General features: G+C 36.4%; 1 protein-coding gene across 2 annotated transcripts; it reads right to left on the bottom strand.

Annotated features, from left to right (window-relative positions):
* Positions 1 to 41: 41 nt before the first annotated feature.
* LOC128214539 (uncharacterized) lies at positions 42 to 13,508 on the bottom strand. Of its 2 annotated transcripts, none has more exons than XM_052921045.1 (10): positions 13,437 to 13,508; positions 11,057 to 11,124; positions 10,640 to 10,689; positions 9,410 to 9,941; positions 8,152 to 8,262; positions 7,022 to 8,026; positions 5,917 to 6,024; positions 4,954 to 5,720; positions 3,997 to 4,179; positions 42 to 3,319 (listed from the first exon to the last, which is right to left on the bottom strand). In XM_052921045.1, exons 2-10 carry the CDS (start codon positions 11,103 to 11,105, stop codon positions 428 to 430), a joined length of 5,697 nt encoding a protein of 1,898 aa, XP_052777005.1. In that variant the 5' UTR covers positions 11,106 to 11,124; positions 13,437 to 13,508; the 3' UTR covers positions 42 to 427. The 2 variants fall into 2 exon arrangements, with proteins under 2 accessions (XP_052777005.1, XP_052777006.1); XM_052921046.1 differs by having other exon boundaries at positions 13,464 to 13,493.
* Between the last annotated feature and the right edge of the window lie 209 nt (positions 13,509 to 13,717).

The raw sequence follows: 13,717 nt of genomic DNA, 5'->3' as shown, positions 1-13,717 counted from the left end.
ATACTTAAATATCCGTTCCTAAAGAAATGAGAAAATCAAAGTTTAGGACATTATTTTAATGTCAAAAAAGTGGTGCAAAAACCATCAAATGCATACATGTACATGTTGCATGAAAAAGAGAAAAAACATGGTGTAGAAACTTCAATACAAATAAACATACATAAAAGCATCATTAACAAAAGTATCTTGGTTGAAATTCTTTGTTCAAGTAAACATGATTAACATAAAGGTTTCATTAAGATGTTGGTTCCTTTTCATTGATATACATTGCACACAAAAATGACAAAATACTTGTAAATTCTAACAGACAATAACACCAATTTCTCTTACCACAAATAAGATTTACTGTTAAAACCTCACTATCTTAATAAAACGTCACTACTTCAGAAATAGCAATCCCTGATTTACACATAAGTTCATTACAAATCTATAAACCATTCGATTTCTCCACTTTAACAGCAGATCCATCAACCAGTTTCACAATGCTCCCACTGCTGGTCAGTTGTAGCTCCAGAGCAATCATGGCCACCGATTCCCCAGAATGCACTTTGCTAATGTGCCCCTCTGATATCTCCTTGTTGGCCGTAAACCACTGACAAGCGGAGCATTCATAGATTCTCGTCTTATTGTGTGCATAGACGTGCATGAGGTAGTCATTCTGAACTTCTGTCGTGAACTCACAGTCCATGTCATGACATGTATAGATTCTAGACGTTTTATTCAACTTTCTGGCAAAACAGTCCCGGTACACAAATTCTTCACCATTATGTTTCGCAATCAAATGTTTCTTTATATCTAATCCGGAGTGAAAAGTCTCACTCATAGGGCAATAAAGACATTTGAAAGTTTCTTCTGGGTTCTGCTGACCCTTTTTGTTCCCAGTTGCTACAAAGACAGTTTTCTGATTAGCTTTGGCCAGCCGATTTAGGTCATGATGAGCTAATGACATTTCATGACGTTTTTCCGCATGCAAAATTAGGTTCTCAAAATTAAATGAATAAACAAGACAGTTTTCAGCTGGACAAATGTTAATGACATGACCTTCAGAATCTCTCTCGCTCTGTTTCTTGACATCAATGGCCTGTAGGGCCTTAAGCTTGTGCTTATCTCTCATGTGTTTTCGTACAAGACTGATACCAAAGCAATACTGGGTGCAGTACAGACAGCGGTACAGATCAGGTGCCTGTACAGACTGAAAGCTCAATTTGCATTTCAAAGCAGCCCCTCTTGCTGGTCTGCCAGAGGATCTAGGAGGAGTGGGTGGTAGTTTGTTCTCTGCCTTAAGGTATTCAGTAAGTGCACTTTCATACGTCTCTTTACTTACAATACCTTCATACATGTCAAGAGTTGTATCAGCCAATGTCTCCTTGTTCGGATCATTTTCCAAGCCTGGCTCACTTTTTACTGTCATAACACTATCAACACTATTTTCTGTGTCCACACTCTCAATACTTTTTTCTCTGCCAACACTGTCAGAGCTATTTTCTTTGTCAGCACTGTCAGTACATGTTTCTAGACTGCTTTGTCCAGTCTTGGATGAGGAAGAAACAGCTGGGACATCACTGTGTTTTTGTTCATTGTGCGTTACCAGGCTGTCCTGAGTGCGTGTTTCCCAGAGGCAAGTTTTACAGAAGTACACCGGTCCTTTCTGAGTTGCATGGAGGTCTTGAAACAAACACCTGGCCTCAGAATGGTTCATAAGGACATGCTTCTTCAGTCTTGTGTTGTTGTTAGATATGTAGGAGCAATATGAGCAGCCAAAATCTGCAGTATTATAAATGCGGCTTTCTTTTGTAAATTCCCCTGACATGGAGTTCTTTTCAATGAACTTTTTGGTCAGTTCAAGCGATTTTATAACGGTTGGATCAACGTCTTTAGGAGCATTATCTTCCAACCAAGGTGTGCAGGAGTCTATGTGACTCCTGAATTCCTGCAGATCCTTTGTGAAGTATTTACAGTTTTTCTTTAAGCAGTAGAATACATATCTCTTCTTTCTTAGTTTCACTGCCTTCATATCTAAGCCATACAGGACACTGCCAGCATGTCTCTGAAACATGTGATACTTGACACTCAGTTCCTCTGCAGATGTAAAGTTGCAGTGAGCACACTTGAATGAGATTGGTATGGATTTCTCAAGTTGCTCAACATCCACTTGTTCCGCATTGTCCAATTCAATTTGGGGATTTTCCTTACCGGAAATATTATTACTTTTCGAGCCCAAATTTTCAGGAGTGCTTTGTTTGTGATAAAGCTGTGAAGTTTGAATTACCTGCCCCTGTTGTGGATTAGAACTAAGTTTGGCATCGGATTCCTTGATTTTGGTCAGTTCCTCTTCGCTTGACACAAGCATTGCAACATATTTGTGGGCCTGGCCTTGGTGCATGTAATTCAAATGGATTTTTAAGAAAGACTGGCTTAGAGTTACAAAGCCACAATAGCCACAGTTCCAGCAAAGACCTGAAGATACAGTTACTGGTGGAGTAGCACTTGGTGGAAGAGATGAAGCTGGTTTGTTAGAAGTCACAGATGCAGGATGGGCAGAGCCAGATGAAACTTTCATCGCTAATGCTCGTTTTACAGGTGACTCAATAAGAGCATTATCTACTTCTTTATTTTTGCTCATGACATTTTGTATGACTGGTAAGCTGGAGGAAACATTAGGGGCAAAGTTAGTCTGCCCCTGTGGAATAAAGGGCATCCCTGTTGGAACTAGCAAGTACCTTCCACCAGATGTAGGCAAAGACACACCTTCTTGTAGAGATTGTGCTGCAGTATGGGCTTTTACACCACTGTTTCGAGCAATTATGATTTTATCAGTTGTACCATTTGTGGCTATATCACCATCACTGATTTCATCCACTTCCATGCTTAGACTTGGCATTTCATCAACCTTGGCCCTTTTAGCCACTTTGCTTTGCTCAGTATCTTCATCTGCCTTTCTTTTCTTCATCTCGGACTTGGCAGCAATGTCTGGCACATGGGTGAGATACTTTAATGCCTTGGCAGTGCTTTGAAATTCCTCATGCTCCTGAGCACAATGTGCAATTACACTAGCTCTGGAGAAAGCCTGGTATTTACAGTATTTGCAGTGAAATCTGTGCTCCTGTATATGCACAAGGAGCCCGATCTTGGTTTTAGACTTGTGGCTGCAGAAGTTACAGAAAAAGTACTCCATGTCAAGCTGAAGGGGCTGTCCCTCAGAGCCTACCAGCACAATTTTGGAGCTCACCGCACACACCAGCTCCGTGTCAACTGGCGGGCCATGATCTGTCACTCCTTTCTCAAGAAGCTCATCTGAAGCAGCAAGGTCACCACTCCTCTGAAAAAAGTTGTATTTTATTTTTTAAGAAGAAATCATAAAACGCTGCAATGTGACAAAACCAGGTTTTGATGACTGACTTAAGAATTTCAGCCTTTGTTATGAGATGCAACTTTTCAACCATTGTTTTTTTTTTCTATTTTAAGAAACAGTGACCTTAATCTTTACCCAAAGGCCCCAATGCTATTTCATGAACCTACTCTAAATGCTATTTCATGAACCTACTCTAAATGCTATTTCATGAACCTACTCTATAACCTCTTCCTACATACAAAGTTTGGTCAAAATAACTAGTCAACCCGAACTAGTTATTCAGTTTCAAACGTTTTTCTTTTTTAATAACAATGACTTTGACCTTGACCCTAGGGGCCTGTATACCTATCATATGAAAGGTCTTCATAAACTCTTCTCTTTTTTGAAAACCTGGTCAAAATATTAGTGCTCTTTTAGATATGTGTAGCTGTCAAACTATTTATCTGGAGTTGATTTGATTTAACATACACACGTTTATTTTCTCTGTAACAAATACGGAATAATAAAAAACAAAAACATTCTTCTCTTCAGTCTCTCTTAAACTGTAAATGTCTTTAGAAAAAAGTTCAGTAACAGCCAAAGGCAGTCAAGCAAATATCAATTGTTTTGTCAACATTAATTGAAAACTTGCATAGTAAACTTACTGAACTGTCATGATTAGCAGTGAAGCTACTCTTTGGCTTAGACTTCAGTGGGGTTGGGTCCATCTGGGCCAGGATATCGTCATTCTGCTGCAGGAGACGTTCTATAACCATTCTCACATTGACATCTGGTTCTCTCAACAGGCTCTGTAGGACTTCTTGCACACTACTTGTACTGGCTGTGTTCTGAAACATATAGTTTACATTTTCATTTTTCAATGGAAAAATGTTATATCATAAAACAGTATGTCTCCATTTCCTAATACTAAACCATAATTGTTTAATAAGATCAACTTTGGTTGCAGATCTCATGACCGTAAGCTATAAAAGCTCACCTGACAAAGCATGCATTGAAGGCTTTACTATTACATATGAATTTCAGCACTGCAAGCAAATGCCAATGCTCATCTGAATGCATTTGTTCAATTCAAGAACAAGGGGAACAACTCTTAAATTACTGTGTCAGTCATGGGTTTTGCTAAACAAGTGCAAGTAAACTGGCACTTGTGTACTAAGTTTGCTATGAATATTTGGATTTTTTTTCTTCATGGTCAAGGTTCAAGTTTTAGCACACATACATCAAGCACAACAACCATACCGAAGCTATCACAATAACTTGACTTTTTTTTCCTTGAAACAAAAAAGCATGCATAAAGTAATAAAAAAAAAATAAACAAAACTAAACAATATTGATGCATTTTACAATGATACTTGAGCATTACATTGAGCATATGCTTGATGTTTGTTTGATGGCAATAGCCAGTCATGTTGACATCCCTAATTTCTTGTAAGCATAACCTAATGTTTTATACATGTACGGTAAAAGGGTTTTCATCATTTAATACAAATCAATAGGGTAGTATTGCACCTTATTTCGCATTGTTTGTACAAGTAAAATGCATGGAACGACAATAAATCAACCAATTTCAAACACAACAGATGGTACACTTCTGAGCTTACATCTCTACCAGGCCGATGGGACAGTGAATCGTCATTTCCAGCAATCTCCATGAAGTCTTGTTCACGCTCATCCTGATTCTCTTGAAGATCATACTCGTTACTGAGTTCAGAGAGATTTCTCTCACTCTCTGATGTAGAAGAGTTGGATGAACTGTCAGTATCAACAGCAAAATCTGATTCTTCCACCACTTTAGTTTTTGAAGTGATATTATCAAAGTATTGTTGCTCCTCAGGGGTTTCTTTTGGTAACATGTTGCATTTGGGAATGCAAGGCAAACCGTCATCTGACCTTACTGCATTATCACCTTTATCCGAAGTAACACTACCTAGATGAGGTGATTTTTCATGGCTCTGACCAACTGTTTTCTTATCACTGGAAACAGATGCCTTCATCAGCTCTTCCACAGAAGAAATAAGTCTTCTAAGCTGTAGTCCGTCATCTGCGAGGCCAAATTCAGCTGTTGCTTTTAAAGAGCAACATGGGTATATTTTGGACAGTCCTGCAATTCTTGAGATCAAGGCCATCATTTTTCCAAGAGCATTCTTGCCAACCGGCTGACACTCGTACCAAGTTGGACGATATCTAAATGCAGAATCTACTATGGGTCTCTGGAAAAATGCTCGGCAAGATGGATGTCTCTTAGACAGGTACAGCTTCAGGCTTTCAACAGGACACAGTGGTCCGCCAGTGGAATACATCTGGTTTGATCTTAAATTTACTCCATGGGCTTTATAAGCTTCTGGTCTTATTGTTACATATTCACATCCTGAAACGCAAAAATTAATTTGAAGGAACATTTTCATTTAAAGTTTGAAATTTAAGAATGGGACAGCTACAGAGTGCTTCACAGTATTTCAAGTTAAAACTATAAGCTTTATTAGAAAGAGTTTTAGCAAAGATACATCTTTTCCAGAACTTTTTATCACAAACACAGTAAATGACAACACAGATTCAAACAATACCTTCCTCATCTGTAACAAACAGGAAAACCTCAGGGGAAAGGTATCTCTGACTTTTTCGTCCATCACAGAAATGGAGGCCAACCTCAAACCATACCTTGTTAAGCAAGCCTAAAGAAGAAACAGTTAAACACATATTTTCTCACTCTAGTTTACACATATAAATCACAAAACTTACTTTGCGAACCTTAGAGCCCAATCATGGGATTGCAATGTAATATTTCTATCAAACAGATCAGACGGACAGCGGTTGCTTTAAAAACTCAGATGAACTATTATTAATTTTGTTGGGATTTTATTACCATTAGGCCTAAAAAAAATAATTGTTTGGTTAGGGTTACATCCTTAAAAAAAATAGGTAGGGTAGGTAGGCTTTTTATTTTTTTTTATTTATTTTTTTTATTAGGTTTTATATCAGAATGTAATTTTCATCATTGGAGAATGGTGTTAAAGCTATCTTCTGTACAAGCATTTAAGGTTTAAACTTAATATTAAAAAGCAATTAAAAAAAAAACGAATTATTATTTTTTTTTTTTTTTTTTAGTTTTTCATTTTTTTTTTTCAAACTGACTATAAAAACGGTAGGGTCGGCGCCTATTCCGTAGGTAGGGTCGGGTAACCCGAACCAAATGTATTTTTTTTTTAGGCCTTAGCAGATGATCCGTAATGTTATTATCTTAGGAAATTGAAAGGATGCTGAATAACCCTGATAAACTGATGCAGGTACAATTACATGTATTAATAACTTCTAAACAAAGGAGATATCGACTATCCACATGGTCATCCTCAACAATCAAATGCATATTCTATTGTTAAACAATGTTATTTTAGTATACATGTAAGGGCTATTCCATTTAAACATATAACCCCCAGGGGGAAGACATTTTTAAACTATGCAGACCCCCTACAAAAGCAAATTTACCTTTTTGGGGTCCATATTAGGCTAGTCCAAATTAGCGAAAAAAGACACCCATCTTTATACTAATTAAATAATTGCCTTCCCTGGGTGGTTATATGTTTTACTGGAATAGCCCTAATTATCTAAGATGGTCGTAAGACTAAAGTGTCCGATCAATGACAATATTTGACTACTTCATATGGGTTTTACCTGTTGGCGTGTCAATTAAAAAAGCCTTGGAGGCATACAGACATTCTAGGTCACTTCTTGTTATGACATCTTTAAGGTACCATCTCTTCATACACATTGAAGATTTAGGAATATTCAAGTTCCTTATTGTGCTTGATTCACTTTTGTCCTCACTGTCTAGCATTGTAGCTTCATCTACTGTAACATTTTGACTGTCAGACTTTGTTGTGTTATTCACTGGAATATTTTGACCGTCAGACATTGTTGTGTTATTTAATGGAATATTTTCACTGTCTGACACTAATGTTTTGTTTAGTACTTGTGACAAATGTGGTTGTTTTTGTGGTGCATTTTCTGGCTCATTTTGAACATTGCTCTGGCCTTGTGCTACATTATTTTCCTCAGTCTGAGGAACACTTGCAATTTGGAGGCCTTGTACTTCATAATTTTTCGCAGTCTGAGGATCCCTTGCTCTTTGTGGTCCTTGTACTACATTATTTCCCACAGTCTGAGGTACACTTGGTATTCCGGGGCCTTTTAACGTATTTCCAGCAGTCTCAGGAACACTCGCTATTTGAGAAATACCTGCTACTTGTGGTTGAAAGAAAACTAACATATTTCCTGTTGGATTGACTTGCCCAATACTCTGTATCGTTTTCTGTGAAGATGCATTCTCTGATATACTGGGGGGCACATTGACCAACTTCTGATGATCTCCAACATCAATAAGTAACACTTGTGCTGTTGCCCTGATGGCGCGATTTGGGTATACTTTAGACAGTCCGGCAGATCTTGAAATATCAATCATCATTTTTCCAAGTGCATTTATGCCAATGGCTCGACTTCCAAACCCAGTGTCTAGCGGTCTCTGAAAGAATGAAGGGCAACCAGGATTGCGCTTTGCAAGGTAGAGCTTCAAGCTTGTGACTGGGCAGCGTTGGTCTCCAGTTGAGTACATCCGTACAGGCTTTCTTTTCTTACCATGGACCTTTAAAGCTTCCGGCTTCATTGTCACATATTCTTTTCCTGGATTGTAAGTCATTAGGATAAATCATTTTAGCCTGAAGCTTAAATAAATTTAAACTGTACAAAATCAAAAGTAAGAGAAATTACTTTACTTTTCTTTAAAATGTCTACTATTAAAAAGTTACCTTGATCATCTGTTTGGAATTGGAAAACATCCGGAGTTAATTCCCTCTGACTGTCTCGCCCTTTACTACAGAAATTGATGCAAACTTCGAACCAAACTTTGTTCAGCAAGCCTGAAATACATTTACATACATGTATTGCAAGCACAATTAGAAACAAATATTCCAACAAAATGAGATAAATTTTATAATGATATTCAAAATGTTACAGAGAAACTTATCATCTGAAATATATGTTATAATAAGTGTTTCCTATGATTGAATTTTTAATAGAAAAGTAAACAAGAGCACTGCATATTAAAAGCAAACACCAGTATTTTGTTGTTGTTTTTTACAATCAAACAAGGGGGGCCACTCAATAAATGTTAAGGCCAGAATTAAGAGCTTTCCTTTACATATATGTATATGTATGTTTATTATTAGTTACTGGTAACATGTATACCAAGTTTCACTTGAATATCTTGAACATTGTTTTAGTTATGGCCAATGTTCAAGTGCATGATAAATGCCACAGCCAGCCATGACACAAAGGCTATCACAAATGACTCTTTAAAAACAAAAAACAAATGAGATCAAAAAAAATCCTTCAAAATGTGTTCTATTTTTATATCTGAGGTGTACATAAAATGAGACATAAAAGTACACAGCTCGATATTAACCCCGTGAACAGACACTCAATTTTTTGACAGGATCACCACAGCCAATTGGCTAGGGAATTCGAATAAAAACACTGCAATAGCTTTATTTTTATTGTATTGCCCATATGAAGAACAAAAATAAATCCAAAATATTGCAGTATGATTAGGTACCAAACCCTTCATTCACACTACTAAAATCCGGTATCCGGATGAGTGTCCTCTGTAGGCTGTGTGTAATTAAATAAACAGTGAGCATGTCTCTGTTGCATACTGGTGTGTTTTGGTATATAAATATCAGTACTTAATTTTAAAATGTTCCATAAATAATAACTTATGAATAATTATTTTTTTAAATAAAATTGGAACAATACAAATAACCAGGTCTGAAGATCGGCTTTTTGTATGACCAAAGACGTCTGTCACACATATTTGCCATATGAATCCTATTTCATTTTTTTCAAGAAGTGGAAATTCGTAAGTGGTTTGTCAGAGCTAGCTCCCAAATAATAAAAAAAACTCACAAGGACAAGTTTTTAAGTCATATTAACAATTGATTCAGCTGGTCACCTGAAATAAAGTTAGTGTCAAGCTGTGCATACTTGTAGTTTAACTATATGTACTACCTGTTGGTGTGGAAGTTGAAAATGCCTTGGAGAGGTAGAGTTTTTCAAGGTCCTCTTTTGCTAGTATCTCCTTTTGATCAACATCTCCTTTTCCTTCTAAACTGAGAAAGCTGCACACAGACTGAAACACTGAATTAGCAGTTTTGAAGTCTCTTCCCAAAACAATATTGTCACGGCGATACACACTTATGTAACGGGCAAGGCCAGCTCTGATTGCCTGCATCGATGATTTTCTGTACTTAATTCCCCCTGGTCTTCTTAATCCAGCGTAAAAATTGCCTAGAATGTTATTCAACTTTGCTGTCTCATAGTTCTCGAATTTCAGGTCACTTTCTCGTTGGTCTTTAAGAAATTGTCTTAATAACCGCACTGAATAATTTGTCTGTACTACTGTCCTGTCTGAAATATTTCCATCAACACAACTTGAGTCAAAATCCTCAAGGACTTCATTGTCAGCATCCAGACTTTCATCGATATCATCCATGTCTGGTGGTATCAGTCCTCTGCCTAACCGCTCCAGTAGCGTACAGTCCTGTAAAGCAGTGCCTAGAATTCCACACTTGCATTATCAAGGCTACCAACAACAGTTTGTCATAACCAGCAGTGTGCATAATTCAATATTTGATCATTAAAACAGGGTCCAAACACAATGACTGACACAGCACCCAGTAAAAACCAACATGAGAATAAGGTTTCAATGTATGAAATTAGACATTACAGACCACTGAAGATTACTTTTATTAGAATATAAAATCTATTCATTGTACATCAAATGAAAAAAATAAATCAGCAGTAAACAACAAAAATCAAAAACATCCAAATCCTACCACACTTAAACATTATGATTTCAGTGGTTGAAATTAGCCCATGCTGCAAGCCCTGCACTGGTTCAATATGTTCACAGCTTGGTGAAAATCTGATCTTCATTCTTATAACAAGGTTTGTTACCATTTCTATATATCCAAGTAAAAATGTATGATCTACAAATGACTTAATTTGATAACTGCAATTTCATTTTACACATGTTCAGTCTTGCAATAATTATGTGTCATGAGATCTGCAAACCTTTCATCTAAAATTGCTATGTAGTTCATACAGTATGTACATACAGTTAGAATTAGTTATAATTATTAAAAAATTACCAATCGCCAATAACAAGTTAACAAATAAATAACATGGCAATGAATTCAGTAAATACATTTAAATAATAGAAAAAAACTGTTCACTTACAGAGTCATCGTATCCGTCATCCACCGGCTCACGCTTTACAGAGATGCCACCTTGAGAACAAGAAAATGTTAATAGCTATTAATATGCACTCTAGAAATAGTATTCACACAAAGAATTGTACAATGTACATGTATGTACTTGAATAAAAAAATATTTACATCTCGTCAGTGCTGTTCATTTGGCAGTGATCAAAATAAGTATATTCCCAGATGAGATGCAAGCTTGTTTCACTTCATCAGTGAATAACTGACAACGTAACTAAGTCCAACACTGACTGGCAAATAACAGTATTTAAATGCATCTAGTTTTTTAAATCAACTTTCAAGTGATCGTTACTTGGACCATCAAGATATATTTAAAAATAAATGTTCATTTTAAAGCATAAATGGTTAAAAACCTTAATTCACTTCAGTTTACCTTCGGTTAAGGACATGTGCCCATCCGCTGATTGGTTGGTACTTGCCATACTTGACACCCACAGGACGCTGAAATATGCATTTCAAAATGTTATAAATATAAGTTAAAGGTTGACAATAAAGCAACTTTTTCTCTAATAGTTGCTGAACAAATGGTAGGAATTGATTAATTGATCCAGTCATTGTGAAAGTTGAAAATTGTTCAGTGTTACAGGACCTCAGTACCAGCTTAAAGGTGATAATATAGAAATTGTGAAAAGGGCACTACCAAGAATAAAGGGGACAGACCAATAAGAAAAGGATAATGGGCAGAGTTATGTACATTATTTCTGGGGTTTTTTCAATTCAGTCAAATACCTGAAATCAGAGCAATAATATCAGAGATGAAATATTTTCTGCTTGACATAAATTTTTCTTACTATTGAAAATAAGTACTATTGAAAGTAAATTTTCTTAAAAGGGCTGTTCTCCATATGATCAATAGCAAAAAAAACACAAAAATTGTTGAAAACTGACATAAACTTGGTATTGATGTGTAGAATGCATTGAAACTTACTAACTGAACTACCACATAGTTTTCAATTAATTTTTCTATCACAGTTTTTTTTTATATTTTTCCATTAAAAAAGATTACTAGGTATGTATACCCTAGTAGAATTCATTCCTTCTGCTTGATTGGCTAGTCAATGTTATCACGTGATATTTCTAAGTTAGGTTTATAGCTGATTTTTTTTTACATTTTGGTATTTTTTTTACAATTATGATTATCAAAGAGTAAACCATTTAATTAAATAATTGTCCTGAGATTCGTTACAGAAAAAACTTTTTTTAGTGCCAATCTGGTGTAGTCCCTTTAAGGGCAATGTGATATGATATTTTATTGTTTTAAATATTACTAATGCACCAGTCAATTGCAACCACGGCCCCACCAGGTCCGGGGATAGCCGGGAAAAGGGCTGTGTTTTTACTTTCCAGGTGGCCCCGCAGGGCCAGGTGACCGCGGTAGTTTCGTCTTAGTGCCAAATTTAGTGGACATTGGGCCTTATATAGTCTCTGGGGTGCGGGGGCATTTGGCTGGGGTTTTACCATCAGTTCGTCCCCGCAGGACGGGGATTTACCCGGGGTTGGCTGGACCGAAAGTCAGTCCCCGCTATTCCCCGGACCTGGGAGGGGGGGGGGGGGGCGTGGTTACAATTGACTGGTGCATAATTAGCTTTGAACTGAATTCTAACTAAGGATATGTATGATTGCATACATGCCATATCCCCCGGCGGGGGAATCGATCCATTCCCCGCGGGAGATAAAAATCCCCCGGAATTTATAAGAATTTTTTTTTTAGAAATTTTACATCAGGCAGTAATGACAAAGTAAGTGAAACCACAGTATGTGAGTGAAACTGAATGCAAAGAAACAACTCCACGAGGGTGAAATGCCAAAAGGAAACTTACAACAAGTGATCAATTAATTTATAGTAATTATCAAAGGCAAAGAAATATTACTATTTTGGAAGGAAGAAATCAATTATTTATTCTATTCTCTTATTGTCTGAAAGTCATCAAGCTGATAGAATTAAGCACATTTTTTTAAAAGACTTTGGAGGAAGGTAAATTTCATTTAATTTTATCGAAAACATATTTTTCCAATGACATATTTTGTTCTGCAAGTGCATTACAGTATGACATGACAGTGTATCATAAGAATGTGATAAATCATGACATAAAATAATTCTGTATAATGAAAAAGTTAAGAGGTTTTCAAAGCAAACTATATGTGAATACATTTTTTCGTACTTGCGTCTAAAAATACTTTAAAATTTCGCAAACTTAGACCTGCTAAAAAAATCCCCCTGAATACAACCAAAATCCCCCTGAATTTTCAGCCTTTTGAACAAATCCCCCTGAATGGTCTCCAGAAAATATGGCATGTATGTGATTGTTATATATAGCTGCAACACCAGAAATGGCATTTTTTCATCAACTGTTTTCCTTCAATTACTGTTTGTTTTAGCAACTATGATTATGAACACGACTTGGCTCCAAATTATTCTATTTTATTAAATTAATAGTGGTGTGTAACCTTAGTAACTACTACCACCACAAGTACTTATTAGTACTGCAAATTTGTAGATAGTTATAACAGCCAGAACATATCAATACAGAACACACTTGAATGCATTATTTTATCTCTCATGGGCTCAGACCGATTGCAAAAAGGAGAGAATAGAATAATTGATTTGTTTACAAAGGGAGGTAATTTCAAAACCCATCGCAAAATCATCGTAAAACTGGCTTAAACATCGAATGTACTTAAATTCACGATGTGATTTCATTTACTGAAAGCACAACATTTAAAACTCTCTTAATTTTTATATTCATACGCACATTCAGAAAGAAAACTCGCATACACACTGTGTACTCTTCTTGCATGCATACGTTCCGTCCTTCCCTCCTTTCTCATCCACAATGACGTCACGTCAGGGGAGGTAGCTCTAAGATCAAAGGCAAAAATCAAAGCACAAAATGGATTTGAGAAGGTAGAGATCTATGAGCTGCTGTGTCAAAAATATTTTTTTATTTCTATAAGTTCAGCTCAGCAAACTTTTATTTACAATTACATTACCTTAAATGGATTTAAAATGACGGTCACTATCAATCGATGAAAC

This window comes from Mya arenaria, chromosome 13 (assembly GCF_026914265.1).
Source record: "Mya arenaria isolate MELC-2E11 chromosome 13, ASM2691426v1".
NCBI lineage: Eukaryota > Metazoa > Mollusca > Bivalvia > Myida > Myidae > Mya > Mya arenaria.
Note: the sequence above shows the minus strand (reverse complement) of the source record. Positions and strands in the feature narration are given on the sequence as shown.

Bases quoted from the DNA above. Each gene is read 5' to 3' on its own strand.
- LOC128214539 (XM_052921045.1), bottom strand. From the start codon at position 11,105: ATGGCAAGTACCAACCAATCAGCGGATGGGCACATGTCCTTAACCGAA. The intron at 9,942-10,639 runs GTAAGTGAACAG...ACTGCTTTACAG, and splicing joins ATGACGGATACGATGACTCT to GACTGTACGCTACTGGAGCG. The intron at 5,721-5,916 runs GTATTGTTTGAA...TTTGCGTTTCAG, and splicing joins GTTTGTTACAGATGAGGAAG to GATGTGAATATGTAACAATA.